This window comes from Podarcis raffonei, chromosome 10 (assembly GCF_027172205.1).
Source record: "Podarcis raffonei isolate rPodRaf1 chromosome 10, rPodRaf1.pri, whole genome shotgun sequence".
Taxonomy (NCBI): domain Eukaryota; kingdom Metazoa; phylum Chordata; class Lepidosauria; order Squamata; family Lacertidae; genus Podarcis; species Podarcis raffonei.
Window position 1 is genome coordinate 16,342,292 of NC_070611.1, and position 14,895 is coordinate 16,357,186.

At 42.2% G+C, this 14,895-nt stretch overlaps 1 protein-coding gene across 3 annotated transcripts in view; it reads left to right on the forward strand.

The window, feature by feature from the left end:
- The window catches only part of TRABD (TraB domain containing), a 31,957-nt gene that overhangs the window by 11,703 nt on the left and 5,359 nt on the right, over window positions 1-14,895 (forward strand). For all 3 annotated transcript variants that reach the window (XM_053406316.1, XM_053406314.1, XM_053406315.1), the window contains exons 3-8: window positions 430-508; window positions 2,886-3,052; window positions 3,756-3,896; window positions 6,285-6,395; window positions 8,452-8,591; window positions 14,254-14,426. In XM_053406316.1, coding sequence (XP_053262291.1) covers window positions 430-508; window positions 2,886-3,052; window positions 3,756-3,896; window positions 6,285-6,395; window positions 8,452-8,591; window positions 14,254-14,426 — 811 coding nt within the window. The remainder of the gene's footprint in view (window positions 1-429; window positions 509-2,885; window positions 3,053-3,755; window positions 3,897-6,284; window positions 6,396-8,451; window positions 8,592-14,253; window positions 14,427-14,895) is intronic.

The following is a 14,895-nucleotide window of genomic DNA, read 5'->3' on the forward strand; positions in this document are numbered from 1 at the left end:
AATTATTATTATTATTATTATTATTATTATTATTATTATTATTAACACCACTAATACACCCCAATGAGCAAATATGTGCACACACCCATTGTCTTCTATGGAGAAAGAAGTATGGGCGTAATTTATGCCCAGCAAGATAGCAGAGATAGTGTGCTTGTTTTGCTGAGCCCTCACACAAACCCTACAGATGTATCTTGAGCTGCTTGTGACTTGAAATCACAGCCACATCATTCTGGCATAGAGCTCCACAAAGTGAAGCAATTGTGCTACAAGATGCAAAACAAACTTGCCTTGCAGCCCAGACTGTGTTTTAAATTTATCAGCTTCTAGCATATGTTATAATCGTCAATTTATCCACGCACAAAACATGCTTTATTCAAGCTCTTCTTTCCACTCAGACCATTCACCCCTTTTTTTAATCCAACACAGATGGCTGCAGAACCAGCGCCTTCACCTGAGGCACAAGGAGATGGGCCGAAAGAAGCTGCGGGCATTGCGTCAAATATTTGTATGTAATAGTTGTGGATAGCAAAGCCATTTTGCTTCCTGCGTCTTGTCTTGGTTTAAAGCAGTTAATGGCTAGAGTTTGGGGTGGGAGAGGGTTAAGTCTGGTCTACCTATGCAGTGGCAGAGCCTGGTAGAATGGACTGTACCACTTTAGAATGGACTGCACCATTCCAGTATGTGGAGTGATGATAGTCGTGTTTTGAGCACTCGTCTCTAGAGGACCAGTGGCAACCAGGAAAGTGGGCAGCTGGGACCTTTTCCCTTGATGTTCTTGTTTTTACTTGTCAGGGAGGCATTCAGAAATGAACCTTCAGTGGTACAGTCCAAGCTGCCATCTTGTTGTAATGCATGTGTGGGCGAGATCCTAAGGCACATTGGAATACTTAACTAGCATGGGCACAATGTCTAAGCCTGAAATCCTAAACACACTTTCTAGGTAGTAAAAAAGGTAAAGGACCCCTGGGCAGTTAAGTCCAGTCAAAGGCAACTATGGGGTTGCGGCGTTCATCTCGCTTTCAGGCCAAGGGAGCTGGCGTTTGTCCACAGACAGCTTTCCGGGTCATGTGGCCAGCATGACTTCTGACACAATGGGACACTGTGACAGAAACCAAAGCTCACGGAAACACCGTTTACCTTTCCGCCGCAGTGGTACCTATTTATCTACTTGCACTGGCGTGCTTTTGGACTGCTAGGTTGGCAGGAGCTGGGACAGAGCAATGGGAGCTCACCCCGTTGCAGGGATTCAAACCGCCAACCTTCTGTTCGGCAAGCCCAAGAGGCTCAGTGGTTTAGACCACAGCACCACCCGCGTAAGCCCCATCGAGCACCCTGGAAATTGCTTTGGAGAAAGCATGCATAGGATTGTGCTTTAAGTTAATGAGGAGGCGGGGGACCGTGGGCACCACATCTTCTCTGGGTACCGCTCTTCAGAGTATTATCACCAGCAATGTGTCTGGTCCCTATTTTAATTAGATGACTAGCTGAAATATTTTTGCCCTGCCTTTCGATACAGAATTTCATGGTGTACTTAAAACAGTTGAGCAGAGTTCTATAAAGCAATATTTTCAGCACCAATGGAATCATCAAGCTGCTTATGGAGAACCCAGTATGCTGGGAAAAGTATTACTCTCTTGATGGGATGTTGCTGATTCTGGGCACTTAGGTGCCAAGGATGCTAACCGCATGATTTGGGGCCAGCCAGCATTTCTGAGCTAAATTTATTTCACAGGGTTAATGTGAGGACAAAAAGTCTTTGGAGGGAAGGCAGTTATAAAATAATGTGATAAAACAGCTACAAATAGTTAATCCATATATTTATTTCAGACATTTGTGTTCTGCCTTTTAGGGCCATACAGTCCTCTGAAGGCAGTTTACTTTCCCCTACCCCCCCCCCCAAAATAAAAGTATAATGCCATATTTATAATAGCATTAATGTTATCCTGTGTAGAGATCTTGTAAGAAAACAGACTGTTCCTAAAACAAAGGTTAATGCTGTATAACACATGAATTATAAACTGTGTCGGCACCAAAGCAGGAAGTATTTTGTGAAAAAATTGCCTCTGCAAAGTTCAACTCCACCCCCTATACCATCCCCAGTTTGATGATGGGGAACAGGCTGAGAATTATCTTGACAATGCCCTCCTATTCAGAGTCAAGGAAGCAAGGCCGTCCCTCTCGTATGGCTTGGTGACTTCATGCAGCCAGATCTGATTAGCACTGTGACGGTATTGCTTATATGAGAAGCTCCTGCTGTGTTTTCGTTTTTAATTGGCACCAGCTCTGGATTGGGGCCCGGCAGGGGGGAACGTTGCTGCAAATATGAAGTGAGCAGGGCACAAAAAGGGCAAGGAAAGTGGTGGTTTGGGGATATTTTTCAAACACACACACACAGTTATCCTGAAACCCTCCCATTTGTCACCAGAATGTTTATGGTCAAAACTTTGACCTGGCCCCATTTAAACATTGTACAGTCGTACCTTGGTTCTCGAACACCTTGTGACTCGAACGTTTTGGCTCCATTTAAACATTATACCGTCGTACCTTGGTTCTCAAACACCTTGTTACTCGGACAGTTTGGCTCCCGAACGCCGCAAACCCGGAAGTGAGCGTTCCGGTTTGCGAACGTTTTTTTGGAAGCCAAACGTCCGACTGCTGCTTCCACGGCTTCCGATTGAGTACGGGAAGGTCCTGTAGCACTTCGGAAGCCACGCCTTGGTTTTCGAATGTTTTTGGAAGTCAGACGGGCTTCTGGAATGGATCTAGTTCGAGAACCCAAGGTACGACTGTGGTTGACTCATATCCTTTTCATAAGTATTGCGGCAAAGTGGGAGATGAATACGCAAACTAAACATGAGTTTGTTTATTCAAATTATGTGCAGCTGATGCAGATGCTTTAAAAATACTTTTGGAGATGAAGATGAAGAGAAGAAAGCAAAAGCCCACCCTCCCAAGCACCGTGACCGAACTTTCCACTGAAGAGGGCTCCAAAGTATATGTTGTTGGCACTGCTCACTTCAGTGATAGCAGCAAAAGAGATGTAGTGAAGGTAAATCTTTTTTTAAAAAATTGGGGCCTTAAAAGCTTTTTTCCCTGCGTCTTGGGGCCGGAAGTTCACCTTTGAAACCTTGACTATTTTTGTAACACGGAAAAGGATTACATTTTGGGTTGGGAATGTAGCTGCGGTCGTGGATAACTTTATATAGAACCAATTTGTGCAGAGGTTCTATCATGTATACTGTAGTCTTCTCCCATATTATTCATCCTGATTATAAACCTGTGAGGATTCATGTTTCAAACAAAGCTGTAGAGGCCAGGAGTTGGGTAGAATATATGCAGAGGTGGAGAAATTCTGGGGAACAAGGAGGTCAGTTTCCTGTTTTCTCTGCGGAGAGGTGATATGGGTAATTTGGCAGGAGGAGGGCACTGAAAAATCTCTTGAATTTGTTTGTTTTTATTGTTTGGCAATATTCTTTCTTTTTCCTGAAATATTTTAAAGGTGTATATTTTAAAGTCCTTGAGCTGAAAACAGCAAAATACAAAAATGTGTAATTAATAAATAAATGCATTCTTTCCTGAGAGTTTTTCTCTTTTTAGATGAGAAACCTTATATTCTCCTCCAAAACATAAACAAAAAACAGTTTTATTTAAAAAATAGTTTGTGGATTGGGACTCTGCTACCATATGCTTGGGGGATTTCTCCCAGGAAAACATCAGTACTGCAAGCATGCTACTGAATCCGTATTTTTCAGACAATACAAGAAGTGCAGCCTGACGTGGTCGTGGTTGAGCTGTGCCAATACAGAGTTTCTATGTTAAAAATGGATGAAAAGACATTGCTAAAGGAAGCCAAAGAAATCAATCTGGAGAAACTTCAGCAAGCTATCAAACAGGTAGGAGTTCTTCAGTGACAAAATCATCTGTCCGTCTGTATGCGAAATTGAAATACCGCTTTCCTAACTTTTAATAATCTGGCACAGTCAAGGCTTGTATGAGCATGCAGTTAATTGCACAGCCATTCCCATTCAGGGCTTTGTTCTATAGGGAGTGTTATAAAAGCAGGGATATGCAGGGACTAGATTTTCAGTGGAGCAGAGCTCTACTGTACGTTTATGTAAAACCAAATAACAGGATTAAAGTCCAGTATGATATGCATGCAAAAATTCCATGCAAGTTAACAGCTAGAGGGGGAAGCTAAAGGAGGATGGTGCAACAAAATATGGTCCTTTGCAACAGCAGAAAATCTTCTCTTAATCAAAAGCCAAATAAAGAGACTCTCCCCCGTGGCAAGAAATGGCTAGACTTTTATTTGTTTTATACATTCTGAAAGCAAGTCTTTAGTCCAGCACGGTACACTGGCATCTGGAACTTCCTGCTGCCTCTTCAATAAGCTTTTCAAAGATGTAAATATACATCCCTAAACTGCCACTAATTTCCTGTAGAAGATATGCAAATGATAATATCACAATTGCCATTCTAGTTAGTCAATTTATATATTTTGTTGTTTTATTTCAGATAATCTCGGTTTCTATTTAAAAAATGGTTTATTTATGTCTAATTTTGCTGCAGGATAACACTTTTCTTTTTAAAAAGTCATAACCTTAAAAAAACAATTCTTATTTATTTCATTTCTATATCGCATTATATTTTAAAGAAAAATCTGAAAGCAGTTTACAGCATATTAAAACATCAATAAAGCAATTCAGAATCAAACATTTCTGAAGAAAGTCTAACGTAGAGCATACAGTCAAAGCAACATAATTAACAGAAAACTAAAATGTTATCTTAAAGATTTCAAAATAAAACATTACAAAGGAGGTCAACTTAGAAATAATAATAATAAAAAAAAATAGGTGACTAATTTAGTAAATGCTCCAGGAGATTTAGTATGTAAAGGGTGCTGAGAGGTCTTGGGAGACACAGAGCTGCAATTCACTAGAGTAGTTAACAATCCCTCTTCCCAGGGAACGCTGTAAGCAACTGAGAGACATTTAGACGGCCAAAGCAAGGCATCACGTTCTGTTTTTAGCAAAGGGTTATGTCTTACGTACAGTAGATTTCAGAAACCAGATGGATTTGGACAGTCAGGAAAGCTGTAAAATTACAGCCGATGTGTGTTGCACATCTTCGACACGATGAAGTTTCCGCAGTGCCCTTGGCAAGCAAGACTTCACCTTGCAAATGTTTCTGTCTGTCCCGGGAATGTCCATTGCTTGAGAGCAGATCTGTTGGCATTTGGAAAGCTGTCCGCCTAACAGAAAACTGCTGCCTAAGTTGGAGCGAGGAGAATGGTTAGCCATTGACTTGTGACTCAGCACGAAAGCAACAGTTTCTCCTTCCTGGATCATTTTTCACAGCATTGCGACATAAACTCTGCCACACAAAAGAAAGCAGGAACACAGGAGTTTCTAGTTTTTCTCTAGGGGTGAGCTAGAATTGTTTTCCAGCATATTTCTCAGTGTGAACCTAAAAGATACGGTACTTTGTCCAATGCTTTTATCCAATACAGTCACCTGCTTAATATTCCAAAACACCCTTCACACTCCTTGTGTAAAGGTAGATAATAGATATCTGGCAAAAAGGTCATCTGGAAATATCAAACTGAAACCAAATGTACATTTTTGGCAACTAAGTAAGCAGGTTGGTACTTGTGAGGGAAGGCTGTTGCAGGAGTAACAGGTGACATTTCCCTGCATCTATATACTTCCTCAACTAGCTGAGTTGACAGGTTTAAAAATAATTTTTAAAACCCTCAACTCTGAAACTATTACGTACATGCTTTAAGTATTTTCTACACTTTCAGTGTAAAGCTTTGTTTGTACTGTGTGTGCGTGCTTCTAAATTGTGCAAATGTTGCAATCCCCCCCCCTTTTTATGCAATAGGTAAATAAATCTATGCCAATCTGTTTTAATTGCAAACCTATGCAAGGAATTACCCTTGCTATTTGCATACTTAAGTCACTTTCTTCTCTCGGGCAGAGGTGGGTGGGTAGAAATAATAATTATTACGCCGCCAGACAGGTTAATTTAGTGCTATTTTCTACTCTGTTCCTCCACAAGGAAACAAATTAGCAGATGTCTAAAAGGCTTCTTAGCAACGATGCTGTTGAAATAAGGGGGTTTGTGTTCAGCAATAAATCAGCTCCCAGAGGCGGACTTGGTGTTTTACTCCTTCGCCAGCTGTGTTTCATCACAGCTCTTAATGGCACCGTGCATCTTGTCTTTTCTAGTAATCTGTAAAAGGTTAACTCGTTCTTTTTTAATGGTTCTTCTTATGATAGAATGGAGTCATGTCTGGGTTGATGCAAATGCTGCTACTGAAAGTCTCTGCACATATCACAGAACAGCTGGGAATGGCTCCCGGAGGAGAGTTCAGGGAGGCTTTCAAAGAGGTGAGACTTTTCTTTCTTCCTTCTTTTAAGTGTGTGATTTTGTGTGCGATTTCGCCCCTGAGCTAAAAAACGCTGAGTGAATTGTGGCAGGCTGGCAACGGCAGAAACCGGTGTGGGTTTCACTTGGGCCAAATTCTTTGTGCTGTCTTCTGTGTTTTAAAAACAAATCAAAATCTGGAAAATAATAATAATTACCGGTTCAAAGAACATCTGGTTTTTAAAATCTACCGTTTTCAGTCTGATTGTCTTAACGCTGGCAAAACATAATGAAAGCTGTAATATGAATGGTATCCTTTGGGGCTGCCGAGGGAACTTTAAACATATCAGAAAATTGAGTGTGTGATTCATTTTGTCCCATGTCTCAGCTGCTAGGCTAATAGATTTTCGGATAGCAATTAAGCCAGATACATCTCTCTTTAAGAACAAAAACAACAAAAAAGTGGGAGTGGGAGAAAGTTTGTGTTTTCATAAGGGGAAAACTGGGGGAGGAATTCAACATTGCACTATTTTGATTGTTTCAATCCCCCCTCTCCTCTTCCTATGATGCTGTTCTGAACCTCCAAATTTGGGGGGTGGGAACGGAAGGAAGCCCCCTTAAACTAACAGCTGCCCTTCCTCTGGCTTCCATCCTGGAGCCTTTAAATATTTTCAAGTTGGGTGAGCATCTGTGAACAATTCTGTTTTACGTAACAAATTTTGTCTGATTCCCCCTGTCAATAATCGCGCAAATCATCTCATAAATTTGAATTTATTTTTCTTGAGAGAGGTGTTAGAACTATTACCATAATCCTTGGCCAATATTAAAGCGTTTTTTTCTCACTGCATATTAAAACATTTTTCTCAATGGGTATTGCAATTGATAATTTTGTTTGTTGGCTCATCTTTATGGATTTATGATCTGTATTGTTTATTGGTACTGCTTCTGCAGGTTTGTCATGGCCTTTAGCTAGAACAATAAACTTATATTGATTGACTAATTGAGTTTGATTTTTTTTCATGTGAATTGTCCATGTAAATTGCATTTGATTTGTGATGACAACACTTACACTTTCTTAGCCATGCTAGTCTGAGGAGTCTCTTGTATCCGATCAGCTTTGGTAATTTGTAATTATTCAGTATAGCTGTAAATGCTGCCATGATAAGTTTCAACCCATAACCACTTATTTATTACTTTTACCACACTTTTTCATGTAAAATGCGGTTAATGACAGTTAGCAATGAAATACATAGCAAAATGGGGACCAGTCAATAAAGTATAAGCAGTAATTAGTGTAAATGATAAGTAAAAAGCAAAGAATAATCAAATTAGAGAAGATGAAAATTAGACAACAGCTGTCGACTAGTTAGACAAGTTGAGTGGCATTCAACTAAGTTTTGCCCAGGGTAGACCCATTGAAATTCATTAGTTAGTTAATTTCAGTTCATCTGCTATTGAGGAAAACTTAGTAAGATACCACTCACTACGATTAAAATGCAAAACAAGACAAATCCACTCAGTAATCTGAACATCTCTTAAGATACTGTTTTACCTGCCAACATCAACAAAGTTTGGGTGCAGTCACTGAGAAGGCCCTGTCTTGAATTCTTGCCCAAACGCTCATCTTCCATTGGCAGGACAAGAGCTCAACTGGGATTGTAGAGGAAAAGTAGTTTCCTTGAGGTAGCCTGCCCCCAAGCCTTCTAGGCTATAACCAGCACTTTGAATTGTGCCCAGAAATGGACAGTGAAACTGTTGCATCTCAGAGAGGTCTGAAGACTTTGCTATTGCTACTCGTGTCCCTTTTTTCTTCTGCTTTCAACAATTTCTCTAAGAGAAAACAGATCATTTCTGAAAACCAACTTAATAGCCTGATGTAAGCTATGAAACCCTGAAAGAACCTTTGTGTAAGAAGCCTTTATGCAAGATAGCTAAACTGAAAATGATTTATTTGCATTATTGTTGTTGTTGTTGTTGTTGTTGTTGTTGTTGTTGTTGTGTTACACACCCTGTGTAGTGCCTTAGCGTCCTGTTGTATGTAATGCTGTCTAATCACTAATGTTCATATTCATCTTGCAGGCTAGTAAAGTACCTTTCTGCAAATTTCATCTTGGGGACAGGCCAATCCCGGTGACCTTCAAGAGGGCCATTGCTGCACTTTCTTTCTGGCAAAAGGTCAAGCTTGCTTGGGGCCTCTGCTTCCTTTCTGACCCAATCAGGTAGGAATGAGTGTGGCAACTCGTGGTTGGGTGCTCAGACTTGAGGCAGCCCTGGGGTATATCTTCTGATGGCGCTGGCAAATATTTCTGGTGCCAATAACAACAAAAGAAAGGGCAACCGTTGGAACAGTAGACTAGAGGCTCTCTGGATATTGTTGGGATTCCAGCTCCTGTCAACACCAAACTCCCCTTCCAACCCCTTTATACCCAACTGTAGGAACGCGGGTGGCGCTGTGGTCTAAATCACTGAGCCTCTTGGGCTTGCCAATCGGAAGGTTGGCGGTTTGAATCCCTGCGACGGGGTGAGCTCCTGTTGCTTGGTCCCAGCTCCTGCCAACCTAGCAGTTCGAAAGCACGTCAAAGTGCAAGTAGATAAATATTTGCCGCTGTGTCAGGAAGGTAAACGGCATTTCCGTACGCTCTGGCACTCATCATGGTGTTCTGTTGTGCCAGGAGCGGTTTAGTCATGCTGACCACATGACCCGGAAAGCTGTCTGTAGACAAACGCCGGCTCCCTTGGCCTGAAAGCGAGATGAGTGCCATAACCCCATAGTCGCCTTTGACTGGACTTAACCATCCAGGGGTCCTTTACCTTTTTACCTTTTACTTTTATACCCAACTGGTCACTGTGCCCTTCAGGTGAGGGTTGCCTGCACATACCTTATTTGGAGATCTGTACTGTACAATGTAGGAATCTTTTTGGTTGAGACCTTTCCCATCTGTATTGGATTTTTAAATACATTTACAGTGGTACCTCGGGTTACATACGCTTCAGGTTACAGACTCCGCTAACCCAGAAATAGTGCTTCAGGTTAAGAGCTTTGCTTCAGGATGAGAACAGAAATCATGCTCCGGCAGCACAGCAGCAGAAGGATGCTCCATTAGCTAAAGTGGTGCTTCAGGTTAAGAACAGTTTCAGGTTAAGTACAGACCTCCGGAACGAATTAAGTACTTAACCCGAGGTACCACTGTAATCACCTGTTTTGCCACCCTGTGTTCCTTTGGGAACAAGGGTAGGATGTAAGTTTAATAATGAAATGCAGGCAGCCCCCCCCCCAATTTACATGCATTCAGTATGTTCACAGCCGTGTATACCAATCACACCGAATCCAGAAGTGACCCAGAAACATCTAAACACTAAAAGGGAGAAGTGGGGGCAGGACATCTGCAGGCTTTTTGCATGGGTTTCAATTACAGTGGTACCTCAGGTTACAAACGCCTCGGGTTACAAACACTTCGGGTTACAGACTCCGCTAACCCGGAAGTAGTACCTCGGGTTAAGAACTTTACCTCAGGATGAGAACAGAAATCACGCGGCGGCAGCGGGAGGCCCCATTAGCTAAAGTGGTACCTCAGGTTAAGAACGGTTTCAGGTTAAGAACGGACCTCCAGAACGAATTAAGTTCATAAGCAGAGGTACCACTGTATATGCAATTTCACCGACGCGTGGAGTGCCTTGGAATGTAACACACACCGCATAAATGGGGATGCCTGTTTAAAAATGCCTCATAAAAGGACAAGATCCTACAAGCTGCTCTTTATTTAAGTGCTCTTAAGATATGCCAAATAGCCCTTAGAGTCAGTGAGTGTTCGGTGTCCTCTGTAAAACATGCGTTTTACTCGCACGTCGAACAATTGTGTGGTGGATAGGGGTGCACTTTGAGCACCCTGATTCTTTTCTGTAATCTTTGTGCCGTTGTCTGTCAGAAGTTCACATGTAAAGGGTCAATATGATCAGGATGCCTGTTTGTGTGGATGCCCCAATTTCACAGAGCTCACCCATGTGACTGAGCCGTAGCTACGTGGTCGGGGGGGGGTACTAGTCGGGGGTTTTGTCCCAGGTGAAGTTTCCAGAGAGGTGCCATTGAGGCTCCCAGCCTGTGTGTGTGTGTGTGTGTGTGTGTGTGTGTGTGTGTGTACGCAAAGACGTGGGGAATGAATTAAAGCCTAGTTTGGACCCAGGTGAATTAAAGCCTAGTTTTGCCCCTGCGTATGAGCAAGAGTTCATATGCTGAGTTGTCTTTACAGCTAGCTGTACACAATGCACAGTTCTAGGAAGTGAATGCAACTGGTGGGTCATCAAGCCATTGCCCTACGAGGGAGTAGCATGTAACTAGGGCTTTGTTTACGCTGTGTTGGTAGTCAGTGAATTATTTGATACATTCATGCATGGCTACAGAGCTTTTTTCTAATACAAGTGCTTCTATCGTGGCAATTTTCAGGTTATTTTCATCCATCACAGCAACAGCAGTGAGAGGTTCTTTTACCATAAGCAGTTCTTTGCATGTTTACATTTCGGTGTGATTCAGTGCCTCGCAGCGCTATTTTTCTGCTGCCGTGTATGAAACACCACATTATATGCAGTAGTAGGTTTCTACCATTTGCAACTGTCGTACGCCCAAGAGGATCTTCTTGTCTGCAATAGAATGAGCAATGTGTTTGGTAAGAAGGGCTGTTTGAGAAATATAGCAGGCACTACAGAGCTGTGAAAAAAGAAAAGAAAGAAAAGACTGATAGAGAAAAGAAGCTGTAGTTGTGTTGCATATTTAAACTGTATTAGCATCATTTATATGCAAGAACATTGCAAGGGTTCTGTAGCTCAGTATAAGACAACTTCATATTTCTTGTAGACACAAGAATACATCAGGTGCACAAAATGGAGGAGAGAATCCTTGGGTGGGTTTTCCTCCCAGTAGGGAGGACTGTGCAATTTAAGTGGCTTTTACCCTAATGCTGTGTGGGTGACCCCCCAGTTCCTTCTTGCCTAGCTTCCCCCCTGTGCAAATGGGGGCTGCCTTTGGTTTATGCTAGGAAAGCCCTTCGGTTGTTAAGTTGTGGCCTGCAGGGAGATTGATGGAGAGAATGCACTATTTCCACAATTCAGTCATACCTCGGGTTGAAGTTGTTTCAGGTTGAGTGCTTTCGGGTTGCGCTCCGCGGCGACCCGGAAGTAACGGAATGTGTTACTTCCGGGTTTCGCCGCTCATGCATGCACAGACGGTCAAAATGACATCACATGCATGCGCGGAAGCGGCGAATCGCGACACACGCAGACGCGGGTTCCGTTAATTCAGGATGCGAACGGGGCTCCGGAACGGATCCCGTTCATATCCAGAGGTACCACTGTAGAGGCAGCGACCGTTTTAACTACGTCCAGTTGACACGCGATCGCTGGTGCATGGGTCCTTTTCCACCCAGAAGAGGGCGTAATGGGGCTGTGCATGTTTATATGGACTCTGCCAACATTGGGGGGGGGGGTGGAGCCCCTACAAGGAATTGCCTCTGCTTGTAATATAGTTGCACTGCTTTTCCTCCCCTACATTTGAAGGCAATAGTGTACCTGTTTCAGGCTGTGGCTGAGCAAACAAGGTAGCTTTGTGTCCTTCAGAAGCGTTGCATTTAGAGAAAATAAACACATCCCAAAAAAGACTGCAATCCGAAAGATATTCCATAAGGGCTTACCGGGAGCCTAATAAGAACAGAAGGAGTTGGAATACTCGCCAAGTGGGAGATACCGTAGCTGCTTCTGGAACTGCGTAGCAGTGAATTACTAACACAAGACGTATTGTTTTACATCTACTAGGCAAGGAAGGCCAGGGTTGGTCAACTTGTGGCCCATTATTGTACGTTTTGACCTTCGTATACAGTTTACAAGTGGCGCTGCACTTTAAGATACTTTGCATGGACAGATAGTAGTCAGAAATACAGGTGGAGTTTGTGTCTTAGCAGTTGGCCAGTTGAGTAGTGGGTGAGAATAAGAAATACTGCAGTTCTTTTATCTCTCAGTGGGAAGTAAACCCGACTGAACATATTGGGACTTACGTCCTAGTAGAAATGCATAGGGTTGCATTGCAAAATATGTCATTTAGGTAAGCTAACCCCAAACTTGCGGTAAACTGTTATTGCTGAATACAAGGAGAGACTGCTTTCATAATAAATAATCCTGACCACCACTGGGTTCGCCTGATTCTGCTCTGAACCTCGGAGTATGGAAGAATATTTAAAATAGGGGCATGGTTGCCTTGCTATCCGCTATGTGGGTAGTGCAAGTAATAATGTTAGAGCTGTGTACCTTTGGATCTTATCCAAAAGCTTAAAAAATTCAAAATAGCAAGATCCCACAGAAAATATTCCCACTGTCTTGAACACAGAAAATGCATCATGATGTGAATTTTGCTCGAAGAAGTGCAGAACAGAAGTTCTATCTCTGGCTGTTTCATACACTTAGGTGATTAACATGAATGTGTGAATTGACCCTAAGGGTGCAAGTGTCTGTCTCATTTCTGACTGCAGATTTAATTATTATTTATTGTACTGGTTACCCCACCCACCCCACCATAATTTTCCAGGATTGGGTTTACACCTAGGAAAAGAGAATATGATAAAAAGACCCACACGCCACAATACTATGCAATATGGATCAACTAAACCAGATGGGGTTTTTTTGGTGGGGGGAGACTAACAATAAAAGTTCAACTATCACAGGAGTAGAGGTGCAATTTTTTAGTCACGGTTTAGTGCTTTAAGACTTGGCTATTGTTAAAATGTAATAAAGATCATGAGCTGCATGTTCAGAAATAATCAAACTGGGAATATTCTTAGAAGCTGTCCCCTAGTACTAAGTTGGACTAAGCTAATGCTGGAACAATTGTTATCAAGTGAAGCCTAATTGACAAGCTAAAAGGTGCATTTTGTGCTCCTGCTGTTGTGTTTCGGCAGCATCAAGGCAGAAGCGCAGCATAGCTATGACATCAGAGCAAGGCTGAAGCGCTCTCTCTCTCCCCAAGGAATTAACATGTTATAATTAGAATGAGGTTTATATGCTTTTACACATCTATACCTCCCACTCACTACTTGAGTGTGAAAGGGGTAACAACCGGTTTGATTTTTCTTTCCACTGCACTTGCAGCGCAGATGCCTGCCAATTTGTTTTTGTTTGTTTTTTCAGAAACGAAAATTGATTCCTTGGGAAGAAAGAGTTCTGTGCCAAATTCTAAACTGAATTTTTATGCAGTGCTTTTTAATTGTGTGTGTTTTGCTGCTGTTGCTGTATCTCTTTGTGAGCTGTCTTTCAGCAAGGCTTTTCTGCAGAAAAAGCAATCTGCGAATCCCATTCTTATCTCTGACCCCATTATGAGGTTAAGCAGCACTTTCTTTCCTGCAACTAACACGTCCTGGTTCTGTTCTAAGCGTGCTTGTAGGTTCGTTGAGGATGGATTCAAGTAACCAACTTTGAACCCACACTCCTCAATACCTTCAGAGTGGAAGTCACTTGGGAGTTTTCCATGGGAATCTAACATACCAATCAGCTCTGCATTTATTTCACTTTCAATAAACCCGGGAAATCCAACTTGCTGAAAGGCTAGTAGCTGTACCAGACTGTACCCTTACCTTCTACATTAGTAGCTAGCCTGACAGGCAGTAATAACAGGTTACACTTTCGGCTTCTTCTGTAAGAAATAGTAAGTTGAAAGAGTGAAGAAATCCCTCCTTGTACTCGCCTTTATCCATCTGGATTTTTTAAAAAACAAACAATTTTTGGCATTATTGAGGCTCGTTCATTAAGATGATGCTTTTGTTCATCATTGATGCTTTCATTCATCAATGATGCTTTCGTTCATCATTGAGAGCATAATGTAGACGTTGAAACTGTTTGTTTCAGTAAAGATGATGTGGAGAAGTGTAAACAAAAGGATCTGCTGGAGCAAATGATGGCCGAGATGATTGGCGAGTTTCCTGATCTTCATCGGACAATCGTCTCAGAAAGAGATATTTACTTGACTTATATGTTGAAGCAAGCTGCAAAGCGAACAGAACTACCTCGTGCATCCGAAGGTAAGTTAACATTTATGACTATGAATTGCACTCCTCCAGCGGTGTGGTTCTTCAGCTATGCTGCCTCTCAGGAAATCTAGACACATATTTGCAGATTAATGTGCAACATAGGGATTAGTTCTGTTAGCCAACTAGCCAAGAGAGTGTTGCCACTCTGCCTGGTTGCTAAGTTTTTTCTTCATTGAGGTAGGAAATGCTCTACAATGATACCTCGGGTTACATATGCTTCAAGTTACGTATGCTTCAGGTTACAGACTCTGTTAACCCAGAAATAGTACCTCGGGTTAAGAACTTTGCTTCAGGATGAAAACAGAAATCGCGGGGTGGCGGCGGGAGGCCCCATTAGCTAAAGTGGTGCTTCAGGTTAAGAACAGTTTCAGGTTAAGAACGGACCTTCGGAACGAATTAAGTGCGTAACCAGAGGTACCACTGTAATTGGCTGTGAAGATTTGAGGGAATTTTCCTCTGT